This window comes from Urocampus carinirostris, chromosome 12, assembly GCF_059441175.1.
Source record: "Urocampus carinirostris isolate Australia breed hairy pipefish chromosome 12, RoL_Ucar_1.0, whole genome shotgun sequence".
In the NCBI taxonomy this organism is placed as follows: domain Eukaryota; kingdom Metazoa; phylum Chordata; class Actinopteri; order Syngnathiformes; family Syngnathidae; genus Urocampus; species Urocampus carinirostris.
This window is the reverse complement of record NC_142360.1, coordinates 38,019,931-38,042,258: the sequence shown is the minus strand read 5'-3', so window position 1 is coordinate 38,042,258 and position 22,328 is coordinate 38,019,931. Positions and strand designations below refer to the sequence as shown.

Genomic DNA, 22,328 nt, shown 5'->3' with positions numbered 1-22,328 from the left:
CAAACGATTCGACGAAAGATAATAAACAAAAGAATACTCCTAGCAAGAAAAGGACTTTTCTGCCAAAATGGACTCAATTAGATTTTAAAAAAATGACTCAATTTTGTGCAGGCTTGGGGAGTAACGGAACACATGGAACGGCAAAAATGATGTTGGCAAGCTGTTTGGATTGATTTTCATTTTGTTTGTCGCATTTTATGTTATTTTTTCCGTAGATCAAAGAGATCAAAGCCCGGAGAGAAAGCTTACCACGTGTTGTGAGTCATCATTGTATTCATATTTAGTTTATTTTGTCTTTTATTAGCATATTTGGTTTTGGAGTAATCCAAAAGTAATTGAAAGTAATCCAGTTAAAGTAACCCTACCCAACCCTGTTCAAACACTGCACTAAGTGCTTTTACCAAAATCTCACCAGGCCTCGGAGGACGGTGAAGGAAATGGCGACCAGCAGGAGAAGCACCAGCATCAGATCCAAAGGACGCCAGATAAGCTTCATGCTTTGAGCGTGCTGGGCCTGCTCGTTGAAGGGACACATGGCATCAACACAGGTAAGATTTCTCACCTGTCCTGATTTAAACTCCGCGGTCGGCAGCATGTAGTGGTTAGCATTTATTTTTTAGCATGCAGTCATTAGCTACTAATAACGCTGTGTATGTACAGTGTGTAAAAAATAACACGGTAATTTCACAGTCATTAAAAAAATGAATGCAAATTCATTGGTAAATGAATGGGCTCATGTATTTTGACTTACTCGTTAGCATGTAGTCGATAGCATGTAGTCATTAGCATGTATCCCTTAGCATGTAGCCCTTTGCATGATTTGTTAGCATGTAATTGTAAGCATGTAGCCGCTAGCATGTATCCGTTAGCACGTAGCCGTCAGTATGTAGCCGTTAGCATGTAACCGTTAGTATCTACTCGTTAACATGTAGCGGTTAGCAGGGCTTGATAGTATAAAGAAGTTAGCTCATAAGCCATTAGCATTTAGACGTTAGACTGTAGACATTAGCGTTTACTCATGAGCTGTGTAGTCGTGGGCATGTAGACGGTAGCATGTAGCCGTTAGCAGGACTTGATAGTATGGAGAAAAATAAGAGAAAAAGGGAGAGTGAACTGGTTAGCTCGTAGCCGTTAGCATTTAGACGTTAGACTGTAGACATCAGGGTTTACTCGTTAGCATGTGTTCGTTGGCATGTAGCTGTTGGCATGTAGCCTTTGGCATTTACTCGTTAACATGTAGCTGTTAACATAACTTGGTAGCATGTAGCCGTTAACTCAAAGCCGTAAGCATGTAAATGTTAGAATGTAGACATTAGCGTTTACTCAGAAGCATGTGGTTCCGTTAGCATATAGCCATTAGTATGTGGTCATTAGCGTCTACTTGTAAGCATGTAGCTTTTAGCATGTAGTCGTAAGCATGTAATTGTTAGTATGTAGTGGTTAGCATTTATTTGTTAGCATGCAGTCATTCGCTACTAATAACGCTGAGTCTGTACAGTGTGTAAAAAATAACATAATAGTAATTTAAAGGTGAATGTAAATTCATATGGGCCCATTTATTTTGACTTACTCATTAGCATGTAGTCGATAGCATGTAGCTGTCAGCATGTAGTCCATAGCATGTATCCCAGAGCATGTAGCCATTGGCATGTGGGCGTCAGCAAGAAGCTAGTAGCATCTACTGGTTAGCATGTATCCCTTTGCATGATTTGTTAGCATGTAATTGTAGGCATGTAGCCGCTAGCACGTATCCGTTGGAATGTAGCCGTTAGCATGTAGCATGTAACCGTTAGCATCTAATCGTTAATATGTAGCCATTAGCGGGACTTGATAGTATGGAGACATTAGCTCATATCCATTAGCATTTAGAAGTTAGACTGTAGACATTAGCGTTTACTCGTAAGCATGTAGTCGTTGGGATGTAGAAGGTAGCATGTAGCCGTTAGGAGGACTTGATAGTATGGAGAGAAAAAGGGAGAGTGAACTGGTTAGCTCGTAGCATGTGTTCGTTGGCATGTAGCTGTTAGCATGTAGCTGTTAGCATTTACTCGTTAACATGTAGCTGTTAACATGACTTGACAGCATGTAGCCGTTAGCATTTACTCGTTCACATGTAGCTGTTAACATGACTTGACAGCATGTAGCAGTTAGCATTTATTCGTTAACATGTAGCTGTTAACATGACTTGACAGCATGTAGCCGTTAGCTCAAAGCCGTTAGCATGTAAACGTTAGAATGTAGACATTAGCGTTTACTCAGAAGCATGTGGTGTCGTTAACATATATCCGTTAATATGCAGCCGTTAGCATGTGGTCATTAGCATCTTCTTGTAAGCATGTAGCTTTTAGCATGTAGTCATCATAAGCATGTAGACACAATGGGTTGCGAAGCCAGATCCTAACAGTTTCTATTTAATGTCATCCTAGTTTGGGAGAGTAAAATGTCTTTCTGGGAAAAAATGATGGGTTAACGAAAACCAAACGTGCGCAGTCAGCTTTTTGGGGCATTTTTCACATCTCGATTAACCTAACCCACTGCCTGTAAAAGATGGTGTTTATATTCAATGCACCTTTTCCTGGGAGAGTGGAATGTCTTTCTGGGAAAATATGCCTATTTTCCAAAACTAAAAGTGCTGAGTCAGCATTTTGGGGTATTTTTTCACATCTACGGTAACCTACCTGACTGCCTGTAAGACATGGTGTTGCCATTGAATGCTGTTCTTGCTTGGGAGAGTGGAATGCTTTTCTGGGACAAAATGCTGGGTCAACAAAACCAAAATAACTGAGTTGGCTTTTTTTTTGTAATTTTTCATATCTAGGGAAACCTAACTGACTGCCTGTAAAATATGGTGTTGATATTCAATGTCACCCTGTTCTGGGAGAGTGTAATGTCTGTTTTTCACATCTGGGGTAACCTGCGCGAGTATATGAAAGAGATGGCGCTGCTATTCAATGTGGTTCTGGCTTGGGAAAGAGGAATACCTTTCTTGTTAAAATGCTCAGTTGACAAAATCAAAAGTGTTGAGTCAGCATTTGTCATTTTTCACATCTAGGAAAACTGCCTGTAAAAGAAAGTCTGTCTGGGAAAATATGCTGAGTTTACAAACCAAAAATGCTGAGTCAGCATTCCTAAATAATGGGCGGCACGGCAGCTGGGTAGTTAGCGCACAGCCCCAAGGTCTTGGTTTCAATTCAAACTACCACCCTTCCTGTGCGGAGTTTGCATGTTCTCCCCGTGAGTGGGTTTCCTCCGGGCACTCCGGTTTCTTTCCACATCCCTGCATGTCAGATTAATTGGGCGGTCCAAATTGTCCCAAATGAGCGAGAGAGTTGTCTGTCTCTGGGTGTCCCGCTCACTGCAAGATTGGGGTGCCGGGATGGGCTCCAGCACCCCCGCGACCCTACTGATGATGCCAACCACTTCTCCAAATCACTCACGTTATAGCCCCCGATCAGAGGCCTGTCCTTGGGCCGGGCGAACAGCGTGACCGCCGCCCAAGTGGGACAGGCCAAGAAAAGGAAGTTGAGCCAAAAGGCCGGACGGATCTCGGCGCCATATTTCCCTGTCGGGAGATAACAAGGACGGTAACGGTAAGTGACACCAGAGAGGGTTATTTTGGGAGTGCGGAGAGGAAACTCACCTGCCACAATGCCCGTGATGAAGACGCTCATGTTGGCGCACAGGGAGCCGGCCCAGAACAGACCAAGCGTGCGGTAGCCTTTTCTGAGGACACACAAATGTAACGTCCATTATGGACTACTGAGCACTACCCGATTAAAAGCCGCATGCTGGGATTTCAGGAGGAAATTCAATTTTGTTTTCTAACAAGCCTCACTGGATTTGAAGACAAAAGTCTACACAGAACTACTGTATTTTCTGTACTGGATTATAAGGCTCACTCCCAAAAAGTACTCTTGTGATATATTTTTCATATAAAAGGCGTACTGGACTATAAGGCTGATGGGATGATTGTAAATACATTTATTATTCATTTACTACGATGTTAGAACTGGAATTAGAATGAGAATTGTCTTAATGATATAAGGTTCCTACAGTTTAGTAAAATGTTTTTCTTGCTTCAAAGAGTTGCATCAGCCTGTGAACCACGCAACCATTCGCCTGAGAAGCAAAGCTGCTGCATTGCCATGTTTACTTTTTTCCGGTCTGTTTGATGTCTTTCTTTCTTCAAGGGTGTCCTCGTGCTATGTTTTTTTTTACGTTACTACCATGGTAATGCACTAAATTGCATTAGCTTGTTATCGTTCTTCGAGGGTTAAAGGAAACTCCGGCAACCTGAAATTGAGGTGGATGATACCGATTGAGAAGTGTAGGGTTGTTTTCATGTCTTGTGTTAAATGAACAGATAACTTCCACTGCTGGTAAGTTTGGATGTATCCATTGAGGACTCGAATTGTGGGTGAAAAGGTGAGTACGGTGTGAGTACTGTTAAACCTCCATTTTCTTCTTGTTATGTATAATTGTCAGGACCAGAAAGGAAACAGGACCCAATTGCGTAACGTTTACCACAGGTTTTATTGATAGAAGCAGGGAGGGGTGCGCCCACGAGCTGGTATTCGCTGGACGCGGGAAGCAAGTCGCTCTCGCACTCGGACTGTGATCCGAACACGGAAGTGAATCTTCCGTAGCGAGCGATGGCAGTGTCAGGGACGGAAAAACTGGTCGGTAGCCGGGACTGGGAGAGCAAAGCGTGGTCGTAAATGAGTCGTAAGCCAGGACGGGAGAGTAGACGTAGTCGGGATCAAAAATGGGTCGTAAGCCGGGACGGGAGAGCGGACGTGGTCGGGATCAAAACAGGTCGTAGCCGGGGACAAACGGGAGCAAAAACAGGACTGGTGGGTGTCAGGGTCGAAAAAGGCTTGCCTTGTATAAACAGAGGTTTGCAGACGGACAGACAACAGGGGATTGACAGGACTGGGTTTAAATAGGGACAGGGAGCCAATCAGAGTCTGAGGCAGTTGGCGCCAAATGAGCGGGCACAGGTGATTCACATCAGTAATCATGACAATAATATGAACAATGTTGGGAAAACATGGACTCGTTTCTCTGGAAGGGCATCACAAATGTTACCAGACGTCACCATCCATCCATTATCTGCACCGCTTATCCTTAGTAGGGTCGTGGGGGTGCTGGAGCCCATCCCAGCCATCTTCAGGCAGTGGGCAGGGGACACCCTGAACTGGTTGCCAGCCAGTCGCAGGGCACACAGGGACACACAACTCACGAGAGACAATTTGGACCAACAAATTAACCTGACATGCATGTTTTTGAAATGTTGGAGGAAACCGGAGTGCCCGGAGGAAACCCACGCAAGCACGGGGAGAACCTGCAAACTCCGCACAGGAAGGTTGGTAGCTGGATTTGAACCCGTGACCTCAGAACTGTACACGCTAACCACCGCGCCGCCGTGCTGCCCACCAGACGTCACTGTGTTTTATAAAACAAAAATATAAGAATAAGCCGCAGCATAAATAAAGCCGCAACGTTTAAAACGTAGCAAAAAATGAGTGTCTTTTAGTCCGTAATGTACGGTCATTTATTTTCACAGCGTATACATTAAATCTACACTTTGAAGTGGAACCACTCAAGTATTCTTGTTACAATGATTTTAATTTTTGACAATAAAATGGCAAGTGGATTTATTTTTCCCAATGTCTGAGATAATAACAGGACAGACAATATTTAATGTTGAACCACGGCGCATATTTTGCAATTAAATGACTTCCGCAGACAGTGATTAAATGGGTCGCTTCTTCATTTTTACTACCGGGTAAGATCTTCGGATATTTGTCAAACTGCTCTTTTCTGAGTGTTCTGGTGGGCCCAAGGCCGTTACTTATTTATAGTTCCACATCTCTAGTACAGGGCAGCACGGCGGCGCAGTGGTTAGCGCGCGTGCGGCACAGTTCTGAGGTCATGAGATCGAACCTCCTGTGCGGAGTTTGCATGTTCTCCCCGTGCTTGCGGTTTCCTCCCACATTCCAAAGACATGCATTTCATGTGGATTGGCCGGTCCAAATTGTCCCTAGGTGAGAATGAGCGAGCGAGTTGTCTGTCCCTGTGTGCCCTGCGATTGGCTGGCAACCAGTTCAAGGTGTGTTTGGATTTGATGCACTTTCAGTCTACCATGGTTACCAATATGCTTCACTTGTTCCTGCTCCTTTGGCGCCAACTGCCTCGGACTCTGATTGGCTCCCTGTCCCTATTCAAACCCACTCATATCTGTCCCCTGTTGTCAGTCAGTCTGCGAACCTCAGTTTACACTGGGAAAGACTTTTTTTTTTCTACCCTGACTCCAACCTGTTTTTTGCTCCTGTCTGTAACCCAGCTTCGACCCGTTTTTGATCCTGACCACGTCTACTCTCCTGTCCTGGCTTTCGACCTTTTTTGTCCCCGACCTTGTCTACTCTCCTTTCCTGGCTTACGACTCGCTTCCGACCCTGACCACGTTTTTGCTCTCCTGTCCCGGCTACTGACCCGTTTTTCCGTTCCCGACACCGCCATCGCTCGCCAGGGAAGTCCCACTTCCGCGTTCAGCGCGACCTGCTTCCTGCGTCCAGCAACCCTTTCTCTTTCTTCCAATAAAACTCTGTTCCGGTTTTGACACCGTCAGGTTCTGAACTTGTAAACCTTAAATTGATGCACAATAACCAGGGTTTGTACAGGTGCTGGAAATCCTTGAAAATGTCTGAATTTGAATGTGTCTGCTACAGGTGTAGATTGCCCCCACCCCTCGTGAAGAACTGTTTTGACGTGCGCGCGCACTCCTTTTAGCTTTCGCTTTTAATATCGGTGAACGGAGTGTTTTAGCCCCTAATTATGCTTCCGAAGAAGGTCGGTGCAAGCAGCAAAGTTGTTCAGGTGAAAAAAGAAGACTAGTGCGTACAACTATTGCATTTAAGAAAGAAATAATAGCAAAATAAAGAAGGTGTGCGAGTTTCCTTTCTTTCGAGGGAATAGAGCATGGCTTCTGCAGACCACCACAAAGGTAAGAAATCCTATTCATAATTCTTTTCTTTATCCTTTAACCGCTCACCACTTTTTGTGGAGACCCGGGTGCTAAATGACGTGTAAACGACCTGATTTTTTAATTTTTACACGTTCATGTTAGCGCAATCTTTCGTACGGAAGATTACGATAACGCGAACGTACGATTAGCCTGGGTTAGCTTTATGATTACGTTAAACATTCAAGGTAAACATTCAGGGTGTTGGAACGGATTAAAACGATTTACATTATTTTTAATAGGAAAAATGATTTCGGTGATCGAACAAATCGGTTTTCGAACGGGGTTCTGGAACCGATTATGGTCGAGAACCCAGGTTCCACTGTATGACATGTTAAACTACATAAATAAACACGTTTGAAAAAAAAATATGGTGTAAGATTATTTTGTAAGGGAAAATACGACGGTTTGTAAGGGCATGGAGCCCTGGAGGGCGACAGGTATGGAAACCCACCTGTCCACGATTCTTCCTATCATGAGCAGGTACATGATAAAATGAGCTATTCCGTCCCAGTAGCACATCATGATGGCGTAGGCTGTGCCCAGGTAAGGCTCCCCCTGAAAGTACGGTGAGTATTCTGCATTTTCTGTATCTATCATTGAGTCTTGGATTCACACCTACCGTCTTCCGATAGAACTCCATAAAGCCGGAGATGACGCCATCGTATTCCAAGGCGCTGGTCAGATCAATAACACACGTGAAGGAAAATTCGGCAAAAACTGCAAAAGGCGTGAAAAGTAAGACCCAGTTATTCTCTTTTGCCTTTTTTTTTCATTCTATAAGAATTGGATAAAATGGAATAGAAGGCAATGGAATGTAGGGGTTCAGGGTTCAAGTCCAGCGACCTCAGCCTTCCCGTGTGGAGTTTGCATGTTCTCCCTGTGCCTGCCTGGGTTTTCTCCCACATTCCCAAAAACATGCATGTCAGGTGAATTGGCCGGACCAAATTGTCCCTAGGTGTGAATGAGCGAGTGAGTTGTCTGTTGATGTGTCCCCTTGCCCACTGCCTGTAGATGGGCTCTAGCACCCCCGCGACCCTACTGAGGATAAGCAGTGCAACGAATGAATGGATGTATTTTACACTTATTTTTTAAAATGTGTCAAGCGTTTTCAAAAGAGGCCCTTTTACAGCTCTAGAACCTTTGCAACTGTACCTGTATATTTCACTTTGGACAATTTCTAGACATTGTGAAAGAGTTGAAATTGTTTGACTTCCTGTTCTATAAGTCAGTCAATGATTGTGCACACTCGATAATCACGTGTATAAATGGATCTCTAGTTCTATTACACATGTTTATCTTCGGCTCCGATTTGAATGCTCATCGTAAATATAAATACATTCATGTCGGGATTTCATTGGCTACCCAAAGTGTCAATCATCATTTGAATTAGTCACTCTTAGCTGATAATAATTAGAGCAAAAGTTATGCGCATCTTTTCTGAGCCCCCTAACACCGCAAGCCCCTAAACACAAGCCAGGAACCGGCGAACAGATCCCAGCTGCCCGGGGCACAATTCTTGTTAAAGTAAGGGGGGAAAAAACGAGCCCTTAGCTCATTTCCAATTTATTGATGCAGTACCCAAGAAATCCGCCAAGGTGGCGTCAGACTTGAAGGGACAATGTGTAAACCAATATGAGCTCCATTCATTTATATTGGCGCAATGTTTTTTTTTTTAATTTGAAGCTGCAGTACCCTAGAAAACCGCCAGGTGGCATCAGACATGAAGGTACAATGTTTAATAGGTAAATGGTCTGCATTTCTATAGCGCTTTTCAAGTCAATGAAGACCTCCCAAAGCGCTTTACAATGTGCTTCACACTTACCCATTCACACACACACTCACACACCAATAGCGGCCATGCAGCCATGCAAGGCGCCGACCTGCTTATTGATCAATCTGAGCCCCATTCATTTATATTGGCGAAATGTGTTTTTAATTTGAAGCTGCAGTACCCCAGAAAAACACCAGGTGGCGTCAGACATAAAGGTCCAATGTGTAAACCAATGTGTGCCCCATTCATTTTTATAGGCTCAAAGCATTTTTATTTTGAGGCTGCAGTACCCTAGAAAACCGCCAGGTGGCGTCTGACATGAAGGAACAATAAGTAAACCGTTATGACCCCCATTCATTTATATTGGCGAAATGTGTTTTCAATTTGAAGCTGCAGTACCATAGTAAACTGCCAGGTGGCATCAGACATGAAGGTACAATGAGTAAACCGTTGTGACCCCAATTCATTTATGTTGACGCAATGTGTTTTTAATTTGAAGCTGCAGTACCATAGTAAACCGCCAGGTGGCATCAGACATGAAGGTACAATGTGTAAACCGTTGTGAGCCCCATTCATTTATATTGGCGCAATGCGGAGTTTGTATGTTCTCCCCGTGCTTGCGTGGATTTCCTCCGGGCACTCCGGTTTCCTCCCATGTTCCAAAAACATGCATTTCAGGTGAATTGGTCGGTCCAAATTGTCCCTAGGTGTGAATGAGCGAATGCGTTGTCTGTCCCTGTGTGCCCTGCGATTGGCTGGCAACCAGTTCAGGGTGTCCCCTGCCCACTGCCCGGAGATGGCTGGGATGGGCTCCAGCCCCCCCGCGACCCTAATGAGGATAAGCGGTACGGCTGATGAGGGGGGAATGTGTTTTCAATTTGAAGCTGCAGTACCATAGTAAACCGCCAGATGGCGTCAGACATGAAGGAACAATGAGTAAATCGTTGTGACCCCCATTCATCGTCAGACATGAAGGAACAATGAGTAAATCGTTGTGACCCCCATTCATTTATATTCATTTATATTGGCGAAATGTGTTTTCGATTTGAAGCTGCAGTACCATAGTAAACCGCCAGGTGGCATCAGACATGAAGGTACAATGTGTAAACCAATGTGAGCCGAGACGGGATCGTAGACGTCTTTGCATCCCGAAGACGATAAAGAAAACATCCCGAAGAGCTTGCCTCATCTGAAAGGCCACAGGCTGCCTCTTTAATCTCCTACGGTATAAGTTGAAAGAAAGGACCTTGAACAGATCTTTCTTTTTCTCGGTCCTTCACAATAAGAGTAAACCATTCTCGGGCCTAGAATAAGCGTTAACGCTTCCTTTTACGTGAAAGCAATTTCCTAACATGTCGCGACGTGACAAATGGCTTGCACTTTACGCGATTTCCGAAAAAAGTGCGCGCCGCCACTCGTGAAAAAGCGAGGGACAAATCAGGAAGGACTGCAAATTGATTCAATATTAAAAAGCACCGTCCTCCAAAAAGTTTGAATACAGGATCCCAAAGGTTGCTGCGGGCGGTGGAATTTACACTTGGTACTTCAGCTCCAGTCTGAATTTGTGATGTGTCGTTTGCGAAAAAATTATTTGTGAGGTTTCTTCATTTTCCTCATGTTGAGGTTTTTTCTTGCCCTCATGTTGGTTCCAGATCAGGGGATGGTGTAATAATAGTCTGAAATAATAGTCTGTGCAATAACCTGTGCAGCCCTTTGAGACTCTTTGTGATTAAGGGCGTCACAAATAAAAATGACTCGACTTGACTCGGTTCTCTCGGTCCCTTTATGGAGTTGGCAACGCAAACTGCGCGAGAAGTACCAGCTCAGTAGCCTAGATGGTAGTGTGCCCGCTTTGAGACTGGGAGGTCGCTGGTTCGCGCCTCGACCGAGACATACCTAATTGGTATAATGGCGGCGCCCTCTGGCTGCGGCTGCATCGACTCGCTACAACGGGTCAGGTGTATCGACATTTCGTTCTGTGTACATTGTTACAAAGAATGACAATACAAAGGAAATTATTATTATTAATTATTATTATTATTAAGTAAAGCCTGTGTTTTGTAACAAAATCAAACAAGACGGTATAAACCGAGACAAAAAAGAACAATGACAGGTAGGTAATAAATACATTTTAAAAAGTCAGCGAGAGAGAAGCCTGGCCCGACCTGAAATTTGAGTCGAGCTTGGGCTCAGGCTCAAGATTTTATGTCTAGGCTGAAAGTGGTGGACAAAACCTTTTCCAGCTCGCAAAAAAGGCTTGCTCGCTTCAGAATTATCTGACCTTTCGCTATTAAGTCAACACAAAAATATATTTCCTTTGCGAACAAATCGGCTTGGAAGTGAAATTTCCTATTTTATTTGTGAGGACTCGGTTCTCGGGATCCAACGGCCAAACGCGGTCCCTTTAGGGCACAGGTGTCAAACAGGCGGCCCGCGGGCCAAATCAGGCCCGCTAAGGGATTGAATCCGAGACAACACTCAGAGAAGTGCAAGAGAAAAACAAGCTGCAGGTTGAAATATGTCAACTTGATGTTGCCAAAGCCTCTCACAAAGACACTGTACTTGTATTTCTCTCTCTCTCTCTCTCTCTCTCTCTCTCCCCCCCTCTCTCCCTCTTTTCCACCCCTTTTCTCCCACTCTCTGTCTCTGTCTCTGTCTCTTTCACTCTCTGTGTCTCTCTTTTTCTCTTCCTTTGTTACTCTTTGTCTCTTTCCTTCTCTGTGTATTTTTAACTTATTTTGCTCTAACTTCCTTTTTTCCTATTCTTTCTTTTCCCTTTCTCTCTTCCTACCCTTTGCACTTTCTTTTCTCTTTTCTCTCCTTCTGTCTTTCTATTTCTTTTTGGATTTCTTTCTTCCACTCCCTTTCCTTCCTCCTCTCTCACTACTTCTCTTTTTATCTCTATTGTTTCTCACGCTCTCCCCCTCTCTCTCTTTCTTTGTCCTGCCCTCTCTCCTTTTCCCTCCCTCTTTCTCTTATTTCTTTTTCTCTCTTTGTCTTTCTCTTTAATCTACTAGTTCGGCCCTTGACAGAATGTTTGTTCTATCGCGTGGCCCCCGAGTTAAAATGAGTTTGACACCCCTGCTTTAGGGAGTCGGCAACGCAAACTGCGAGAAGGGGGGACGTAAAGTCTGTGTTTTGTAACAAAATCTAAGTCAAACAAGACAAAGAAGAACAATGACAGGTAGATAATGAATACATTTGAAAAAGTCAGCTAGAGAGAAGACAGGCCCGACCTGAGGCTCAAGATCTTCCCTCTAGGCTGAAAGTGGCGGACAAAACCTTTTCCAGCTTGTAAAAGACTTATCCGACCTTTCGCCATTAAGTCAACGCAAAGATGTATTTCCTTGTGCAGCTATTTTGCTGAGTTTCCGGCAACGCAAAATGATTTTTCTCTTTTGAATGAATCGACTCATGTACTATTGCAAAGGTTGTACGGCCTACAAACGTCGTTTGTTCTTACAATTCTTTCACAAGATTTCCATTTCTTTTTATTTCCTGATATATTTTGTCGCATAATATTAACATTTTTGGGGGCTTATTAGTCGGTTGCAAGGTACAGAACTGTACTTAGTCACATTATTTAGTGGAAGTACAATGTTGGCAACAAGATTTACTTGATAGAATTGGAAATGATTTGAATGCAACACAAACTTTTTCTTTTTTTTCTCCGTGTTTTTTTTCTACTTTATTAAAATTCCTTTAAAAAAAATCTTATTGTGTTTATTTTTTTCGAGCTGTTACTTTTTCCTTTTTGTTCTCTATTTATTTTATTTCCTACATTTCTTTCTTTTCTTTTTTTCTGTCTTTTTTCTAAATTTCTCCTTTTTTTCTCTTCCTTTTGTTTCTTTTTTTCTCAGCTTTTCACTACTTTTTCATTTTGCTATTTTTTTTCTTTTTTGTTCTATTCCCCCCTTCCTTTAAGTCATTTTGTGCATAATTTTACATCATATTTGGTCATGTTGGGATGAAAGAAGCAAAAACAACCTGAAGAGCTATTTAGGACCCGAAAGAGCCGGTTCCTTTTAGTGAGCCGAGCCGAAGAAGCCGGTTCTCGACATACTCTACTAACTTTACTCAACTTCGTTCTACTTCGACTTCAAAATACCGCATTTAGGACACAAAGTCAGGGGAACCCGTGTATTTTTACCTTCATGCACTGTAACTTTGACTTAAGTCGCTTCTTAATTAATAATTTTGAGCCCTGATTTTTGTGCGCTGACTAGATTTGCTTGTGCGCAATTGCGCACGCGCACAGCTTAGAGGGAACAATGACAACCAGGTAGAAGCTGACCGAAAAATGGGAATGATTTAATAAGTATTGATGGAGAAAATGTAATCAACATCACATGATTCTGATATTTTAGGCCAGCAGCGAAGACCTTGCAGGCCCTGACGGCCCACCACTGATGATTAGTAGGGCGCCATCAGTCATCAGGTCAGGCTTATTGAAATTGGGACCTGATAGGTACAGATAGCAGACAATAAAACCCCTGTAGGACGTCCTTCTTGGGGGACACACAAGATTGCGAGACAAAAACTGGCATATCCACGTTTGGATGCACAACCATCCCCGTAATCCTCTTGGGAAACCAGTTTATCTCTGCTCATCAGACAGCTCCGATATGGGGATAATGGATTCCTATCACTACAGAGAACATGTCACGGCTTCGACTCCATTATTATCGCTACTCTCCGCCCGATGCTGCACAAACATCACATTCGAAACGTGTCTATTTCCAAAAGGGACAAATTGAGGAGTTTGGTCGAATGTGGTTTGTTTTTAGGGTTTTGTCATTTGTCTTGTGTAGGATGCGAAAGTATTTTATTTTAGTATTGTCATGTGATTTTGTTTTTGTTTTAAAACTATCATATATACAAAATTAAATATTTGTAGTCATTAGAGGGACATTGTGCAATATATAGCTCCTTCTAGTGGTGAAAAAAAAGAATATGAAAAAAAAAAATGATTTCAGAGATAATAAAAAAAATGTCAGCGAGAAAGAAACCCAGCCCCCGCCCCTTAACATACTAACCTGGCCCAAAATTTGAGCTGGGCTGCTCATCAGACAGCTCCGATATGGGGATAATGGATTCCTATCACTGCAGAGAACATGTCACGGCTTCGACTCCATTATTACCGCTACTCTCCGCCCGATGCTGCACAAACATCACATTCGAATCGTGTCTATTTCCAAAAGGAAAATAGAGTGGATAAAATTGGAAACGAATAGTTAAAATAAAACGATACTGCATGTGGTAACTGTTCTGCCTTTGTGAAACATAAAGAGTAGTCATGGAGTGCTCTCTTGTGGTTAACATGTTAATTGTGTATTGCTAAAAGGAAACAAAAGACAGATGCAGTACTTGGTGACCAATCCGGTGCACTTTATCCTGTACACAGAAAATATAGGGGATACAATTGGAAATGCATAGTAACGATGCAATAATACTGCCTATGGTAACTGTTTTGCCTTTGAGAAACACTTTGGAAGTGCTCTTTTGTGGTTAAGATGTTAACTGTTTGTTGCTGTAAATTTGAGTGGCAAAACCAGATGTCATCAGTTTAATTTATTTTCTTTTTTTTATTAAATAAATTATTTTAATTGAAATGTCTTATAGTCCAGCGTGTCTTATATATGGAAAATATATCACAGGATTCTATTTATTTTTGAGGGTGCGCTTCATGATTCAGTCCACCTTATAGAGCGGAATTTACAGTCCTGGTAATTTTAATATCTCTTGCCAGCATTTACTCAGCCCTTCTCCAAATAGACCATTGACGTTGACTTTATATTTTGGTCTACCATTGTTAGGGCATATAGTAGCACAGGGGTGTCACACTCATTTTAACCCGGGGGGGCCACACAATAGAACTATCTGCTCAGGAGATAGAGAGCTCGTCTTGGGATCAAGAGATCGCAGGTTCGATTCCCGGCTCCTCCGTATGACATGTCGAAGTGTCCCTGGGTAAGACACTGAACCCCTAATACCCCCAATAAGCAGGTTAGCGCCTTACATGGCTGCACGGCCGCTATTGGGAAATGTGAAGCACACTGTAAAGCGCTTTGGGAAGTCTTGACTTGAAAAGCGCTATAGAAATGCAGATCATTTCATTTCATTTCACATTCTGTCGGGGGCCGGACTAGTAGATTAAAGAGAAAGAAAAAGAAAGAGAAAGAAATAAGAGAAAGAAGAAGGGGAAAGGAGAGAGGGTGGGACAAAGAAAGAGAAACAAAAGAGATAAAAAGTCGTGAGAGAGGGGGGGAAAGAAAGGGAGAGGAAGAAAGAAATCCAAAGAGAAATAGAAAGACGGAAGGAGAGAAAAGAGAAAAGAAAGCGCAAAGGGTAGGAAGAGAGAAAAGGAAAAAATGAAGTTAGAGCAAAAGAAGTTAAAAAGACAGAGAGAGAGAAAGAGACAAAGAGCAACAAAGGAAGAGAAAAAGAGAGACACGGAGACAGAGAGTGGGAGAAAAGGGGTGGAAAAGAGAGAGAGAGAGAGAAATACAAGTAAGGTGTCTTTGTGAGACACCTGGCTTTGGAAAATTCAAGTTGACATATTTCAACCGGCAGCTCTTTTTTCTCTTGCGCTTCTCTGAGTGTTGTCTCGCGGATCGGATTCAATCCTTTAGCGCACAGGTGTCAAACAGGCGGCCCGCGGGCCAAATCAGGCCCGCTAAGGGATTGAATCCGGCCCGCAAGACAACACTCAGAGAAAAACGAGCTGCAGGTTAGGTTGAAATATGTCAACATGATGTTGCCAAAGAAAGGTACCTCGAACAAAGACACTGTATTTGTATTTTTTTTTCTCTCTCTCTCTTTTCCACCCCTTCTCTCCCACTCTGTCTCTTTCACTCTCTCTGTCTCTTTTTCTCTTCCTTTGTTCCTCTTTTTCTCCTTATCTCTCTTTTTAACTTCTTTTGGGCATACTTCCTTTTTTTCTTTTCTCTTTCTCTCTTCCTACCCTTCACGCTTTCTTTTCTCTTTTCTCTCCTTCCGTCTTTCTATTTCTCTTTGGATTTCTTTCTTCCTCTCCCTTTCTTTTCCCCCTCTCTCACGACTTTTTATCTTTTGGTTCTCACACTCTCTTCCTCTCTCTCTTTGTCCCGCCCTCTCTCCTTTTCCCTCCCTCTTTCTCTTATTTCTTCACCTCTCTTTTTCTTTCTCTTTAATCTACTAGTCCGGCCCCCGACAGAATGTTTGTTTCATCGTGTGGCCCCCGGGTTAAAATGTGTTTGACACCCCTGCCTTAGCGGGTCTTATTTGGCCCGCGGACCGCCTGTTTGACACCTGTGTAGTAACACTTGTATGTTGCTTTTATTTTGGTGGTACTGTTCAGTCTTATTACCATTGTGTTGGCTTGTAAATTCCCTGCAAGTCGGGGTCATCCGTGTCCCGCAACAGTCCCGCTAAGCTGCCGAAGCCAGACTCACATAAGCGGCTTTCAGCGTATCAGGTGAAATCACGCGCAATCCAATTAGTTGTTTCCACACAAAAATGGAATTCCGCCGAGGCTTCAATTAACTTCTACAGTCGTTTGCAAGATCAGCAAGAAAAATACTCAATTTTCTGCACAATAGGGTGTACTGGACTATAAGGCGTGTGGATTTCATATTTTAATTTTTTTAATTTGTCTAGCCCTTCATCACAAAATGTCTCAAAGTACATCAAAGGACACAATGACACCATCCCCTGATCTGAAACCGACATGCAAGCAAGGAAAAACTCAAAAACATCAACATGAGGAAAATGTCACGAGACGGACCAGAACGGAGGCAGGAGGCAGGAAGGGGGAACTCAATTGCGTTGACGATCAAAACTTTTATTTAGTATAATAAAAGTCGTCCGAAACTCAGGGACAAGACAGAACAAACAGGCTTTAACTAAAAACGTGCAAACACAGGTTTCTTCCGACTCAAACAAAACAGGACAGAGCAAAACAGAACGGGAAATGCAGACAGAAAATGCAAAACAGAAAATGCAATGAGCCAACACCCGCAAAACTCACAACCCACCCTTGAGTAGCACATACGCAAATTAGCTGATCTGCTTCAGCTGTTGCCCAGGGGGCGGGGCCAGCCGGTCGACACGGCGACCATGCTGGCCATGACAGAAAATAAGAAAGATTGAGAAGGGGCTACACAAAAGGTATTGGCCCTTTCAGGATGACCAGGCTACAGTCGATGTTGCATTTGGTTACAATACATAAAACATAGTCAACATGGGGCGGCAGTGGCTCAGGAGGTAGAGCGCTCGTCTTGGGATCAAGAGATCGCAGTTTGAATCCCGGCTCCTCCGTGTTACATGTCGAAGTGTCCTTGGGTAAGACACTGAACCACTAGTACCCCCAATAAGCAGGGTTGGGTAGGGTTACTTTCCCTTGATTACTTTCAATTACTTTTGGATTACTCCAATACAAAATATGCTAATTAAAGACAAAGGAAACTAAATATGAATAAAATGATGACTCACAACACGTGGTAAGCTTTCTCTCCTGGCTTTGATCTCCGGCAAAACTAAGATCAAATGCGACAGAAACAAAATAAAAATAAATCCAAACAGCTTGCCAACATCATTTTTGCCGTTCCATGTATTCCGTTACTCCTCAATTTAGTAATTTTATTCATATTTAGTTTATTTTGTCTTTTATTAGCATATTCGGTATTGGAGTAATCCAAAAGTCATTGAAAGTAATCAAGTTAAAGTAACCCTACCCAACCCTGCCAATAAGCATGTTAGCGCCTTACATGGCTGCACGGCCGCTATTGAGAAATGTGAAGCACACTGTAAAGCGCTTGGGAAGTCTTGACTTGAAAAGCGCTATATTAATGCAGATATTATTTTTTTGAGTTTTTCCTTGCCCTCATGTAGGTTTTACATCAGGAGATGGTGTCATAAAAGTCTGTAGTTTGCAATAATGTGTGGTCTCTGCAGCCCTTTGAGACTTCATGTGATTAAGGGCATCACAAATATAGATGACTTGACTTGACATGTTTTTGAGTTTTACCTTGTTCTGATGTAGGTTTTAGATCAGGGGATGGTGTCATAATAGTTTTTGGTGTGTGCAGCCCTTTGAAACTCCTTGTGATTAAGGTCAAGTCAAGTTTATTTTTAATCAAATAAACATGACTTGACTTGAGGTCTTTGAGTTTTTCCTTGCTTTGATGTAGGTTTTAGATCAGGGGATGCTGTCATAATCGTTTGTGGTGTGTGCAGCTCTTCGAGACTTCTTGTGATAATGGGCATCACAAATAAACATGACTTGATTTCCCTAAATTTGAGAGGTGTGCGAACCCTGCATGTTATGCATTCCCAATTGTATCCTCTGTATTTTCCGGTCTTCCGGGTTATAAGTCAGACTTCTGGCCAATTCTGGGTGTTTAGGTGCGCCTTATAGTTAGGAAAATCGAGTCATTCGAAACGTGCTTACCAAAGAACAATGGATCTTTAGGTGGGTTTCCGCGGGTGACTACGAAATAGAAGAAGAAGACCAGAACCAGCACGGCGACCCCAATGGCCAGGATCACGTATGGCCTGCACAAATTTCAAGACGTATGCATTGTAAAAAAAAAGGACACATTTTAGGGACAAATCTAGTCTGAAAAATAAACATTTGCATTAGGGCTGCAACTAACAACTATTTTAATAGGTGACTAGTCACCAGTGTTCTCGTTTGACCGCGTCCCTGCGTCCTAGACGCATCATTTTTGCTCGGGACGCATAGTCTCAAGTCAACGTGCGTCCCCGGGACGCAACTTTTTTGACACAAAATTGTCATTATTACCCGATTACCTTTTTTTTTTTTTTTTTTAACAAAGATTTACCGCACTCCAAACTTTTCGTCAGGCAGATCCGCCATTGTTGTTTTGGTCTCGCGGTTCGAGCTTTCGTCTGCACGTCGTTCTCGGCAAACGAGATCTCGTTACTTCGAGATGACGTCATTGTTGTGGTGCTTGTCGTCGAGTGAAGGTTAAAAAACAGTATTAGGTAAAAATTAACACAAAATTGGTAATTTTTTAAGTGTCAGTAATAAGTCGAAACATAATACAGAAAGTGATAATAATTCCGGCAGGAAAAAACAGTGGAGAAATTCTTCGGAAGATCGCGAAGGCAAGGAAAACACGTGCGTTGAAGCGAACGATTCGACGAAAGAAAATAAAAGAATACTCCTAGCAAGAAATTGACTTTTCTGTCAAAACGGACTAAATCATATTCCTGGTTACGCTCTGAGGAGGAGGATAATGGATTGGACCTTGAGAAGGCATTACAACTGTGACGAGACAGCAAACCACAAAGAAAATATGAACTGAAAAATCTGAAGTGATAACTCATTTGTATTGCCAATAAACTGTGATGATTAAAACTGAATGAATATATAGATTTGTATTATATATTTGTCGCCGATTTACAATTTCAACCTGGATAACACTAAATTTTGGGGAGCCATAGATCTCTGTTAGGACCCATAGATTTTTGAGCATGCGAGTCCCCGGGATCCATCACTTTTCACAGGTAAAATGAACACTGAGTCACTGAGTATTATTTTCCCCCCATTTTATTAACACTCCACTTATTGAAACATAAATATTTTGTTTGTTTGTTGTACATGATTCAATTGTTTGTTTGTTAGTACATGATTCAGATTGAATCGTTTCTTGTACATGATTCAATTGTTTGTTTGTTTGTACATGATTCAAATTGAATCGTTTCTCCGGCGCCGTCACGAATGGCAGCCACTCCAGCAGCTCCCGTGTTATTTTCGATTGTTCTCAGTTATTTTCGATTGTTCTCAGCTTAGGGATGCTGCTGGAAAAGTGAATTTCCCTTCGGGGATGAATAAAGTATCTATCTATCTATCTATCTATCTATCTATCTATTAGAACGATTAGTCAAATAATCGGATAACAATTCATTTATTTAGCATGAAGTTGATTTAGCTATAATTAAACTACTGGATAAACAAGTTACAAAATACAAAAATAATACTTGTGGGATAGGATTCCCCATTATTTTCTTTCTTTAAATTAATTTTTCTACTATAGTAAAATAATACAGATGTTCTACTACATATTTCATCCCACTTATGTAGTTAAAAGGCGAGAAAATAGAAATACTACGCAAAATTTTCGAATGGAAGAAAAATTCATTATTTGTTGACTTTAAAGTGGTAATGTGTAATTATTATTCCCCCTAGTGGTACAAAATAATCAGTCTTGTTTTCAGCACAGTATAAAGCCCAACGTTTCTTGAACGAACTTGGAACATTGCTTGAACATTTCTGAGTAAAGAGTGTTCCCTCTTTGCCATATCTCATTCTCTGCGTATATTTTGTCACAAATACTATAATACTCTGCAAAATCCATGAACTATCATACTGATGTTGAATTTTTATAAAAATGATATGAAATTCGTATCGATATTACATAGAAGTTGCCGCCATGTTTGTCTGGCATCTTGCTACTGCGCTGCGATCTGCGGCACTGGATTTCCTCCGCGTTTGACAATACAGTGCCATCAAGTGGTCAAATATTACACACTGGGGCTTGAATACATTTGTAGCAGTGTGAGTTATTATCCACTCAACGCTACAGGTTTATCAGGTAAACAGGCCCCGCAAAAATGTTGCTTTTTTTGGTAGATGAAATGCAACACATCGCAGCAGCCCACCCTGAATACGACCCGTCCAAAAGCGGAAACAAGTACGGATAATGAGCACAGATAGAGAAACGTTCAAGGAAAGGGTGCCAACCCTCGGCGTTCTATAAGCGCTCAATCATCATAAAAGCATCGGATTGCAGAGCTGACCCTCGCGGTGCGCCGTTTCTACCTCGTTAAATTTTGCAGCATTTCTTTTTTGATTCCTGCTAGCCGCAGAACACTCGTGTGTTTTGCTCGCCGAAGCTGGCTTTTGATTCATAACGGGACTTAATCAATCCGCTGAAGGTTCGAGGGGCAAGCCGATGGCGGACCGTATCGGTGCCTGGACTTGTTTCAAGAACTGTATTGTGAATGTATTATGATAGCTTGGGGAGTAACTGAATGCATGTGACGACGTTACATTCCTTGTTAGCATTAGCTTTGTTTGCGTCGGGTGGTGACTCTCACCACACTCATGACCAATGTTCCCTGTAATTTTCCTTACGGGTCTGAGCGTTCACACAAAGTCGGTGAGCAACGCTTGAAACAACAGTGAGCAACGGCAATCCCAAGTGTGGCAACTAAGTCATGATCAAACATGTCCAAAACTTGACATCAAGTTACATTTTGCTGAGTTTCCGGCGATGCAAAATGATTTTTCACTTTTGAATGAATTGACTCATGTACGATTGCAAAGCCTGATCTAAAACCTACACGAGGGCAAGGAAAAACTCAAAAACAAGTCAAGTCATGTTTATTTGTTGGACCATTCATCTCAAGGAGTCTCAAAGGGCTGCACAGACTATGATGATACATCCCCTGATCTAAAACCTACATGAGGGCAAGGAAAAACTCAAAAACATGTCAAATGAAGTCAAGTCATGTTTATTTGTGACGCTCTTAATCACAAGGAGTCTCAAAAGGCTGCAAAAACTACAAACTATTATGACACCATCCCCTGATCTAAAACCTACATGAGGGCAAGGAAAAACTCAAAAACATGTCAAATGAAGTCAAGTCATGTTTATTTGTGACGCCCTTAATCACAAGGAGTCTCAAAAGGCTGCAAAAACTACAAACTATTATGACACCATCCCCTGATCTAAAACCTACATGAGGGCAAGGAAAAACTCAAAAACATGTCAAATGAAGTCAAGTCATGTTTATTTGTGACGCCCTTAATCACAAGGAGTCTCAAAAGGCTGCAAAAACTACAAACTATTATGACACCATCCCCTGATCTAAAACCTACATGAGGGCAAGGAAAAACTCAAAAACATGTCAAATGAAGTCAAGTCATGTTTATTTGTGACGCTCTTAATCACAAGGAGTCTCAAAAGGCTGCAAAAACTACAAACTATTATGACACCATCCCCTGATCTAAAACCTACATGAGGGCAAGGAAAAACTCAAAAACATGTCAAATGAAGTCAAGTCAAGTCATGTTTATTTGTGGCGCCCTTAATCACAAGGAGTCTCGAAGGGCTGCAAAAACTACAAACTATTATGACACCATCCCCTGATCTAAAACCTACATGAGGGCAAGGTAATACTCAAAAACCTCAACATGAGTCAAATGAAGAAACCTTGAGAAAGGACCGAACACCCCCCTTCCAGAATGACTAGGATGCAATAGATGTTCATTTTTACATACCTAAATAAAACTAAAAATACTTTTCTTAAGCCTTCTATACGTCAACTCAAATGAACTATTTACATCCAGGCTATTTTTATTTCGTGCCACTACTTGAATCCATAAATTCACCACATTACAAAAATACATTTCATAACCAGCAGAGGGAGACAAAACAGGAAGTCACGGTTTGCTAACGAGTCGTGCTAATGAGTCTGAAACGTTTTCATATTTCAAAGAACGCTTGAAATCAATGCGTC

At 42.2% G+C, this 22,328-nt stretch overlaps 1 protein-coding gene and 1 long non-coding RNA gene across 2 annotated transcripts in view; one reads left to right on the top strand and one right to left on the bottom strand.

Annotated features, from left to right (window-relative positions):
* Positions 1-543, top strand: part of LOC148355904 (uncharacterized) — a 32,423-nt gene extending 31,880 nt beyond the window's left edge. The window contains exons 4-5 of the long non-coding RNA XR_015852302.1: positions 216-257; positions 416-543. This is a non-coding gene — a long non-coding RNA (uncharacterized LOC148355904). The remainder of the gene's footprint in view (positions 1-215; positions 258-415) is intronic.
* tm6sf2b (transmembrane 6 superfamily member 2b) overlaps positions 1-22,328 on the bottom strand; it is a 43,715-nt gene that overhangs the window by 7,192 nt on the left and 14,195 nt on the right. The window contains exons 4-9 of the mRNA XM_088350412.1: positions 18,229-18,332; positions 7,647-7,744; positions 7,479-7,582; positions 3,641-3,723; positions 3,438-3,562; positions 413-514 (exon numbers count right to left, since the gene is read on the bottom strand). Coding sequence (XP_088206538.1) covers positions 413-514; positions 3,438-3,562; positions 3,641-3,723; positions 7,479-7,582; positions 7,647-7,744; positions 18,229-18,332 — 616 coding nt within the window. The remainder of the gene's footprint in view (positions 1-412; positions 515-3,437; positions 3,563-3,640; positions 3,724-7,478; positions 7,583-7,646; positions 7,745-18,228; positions 18,333-22,328) is intronic.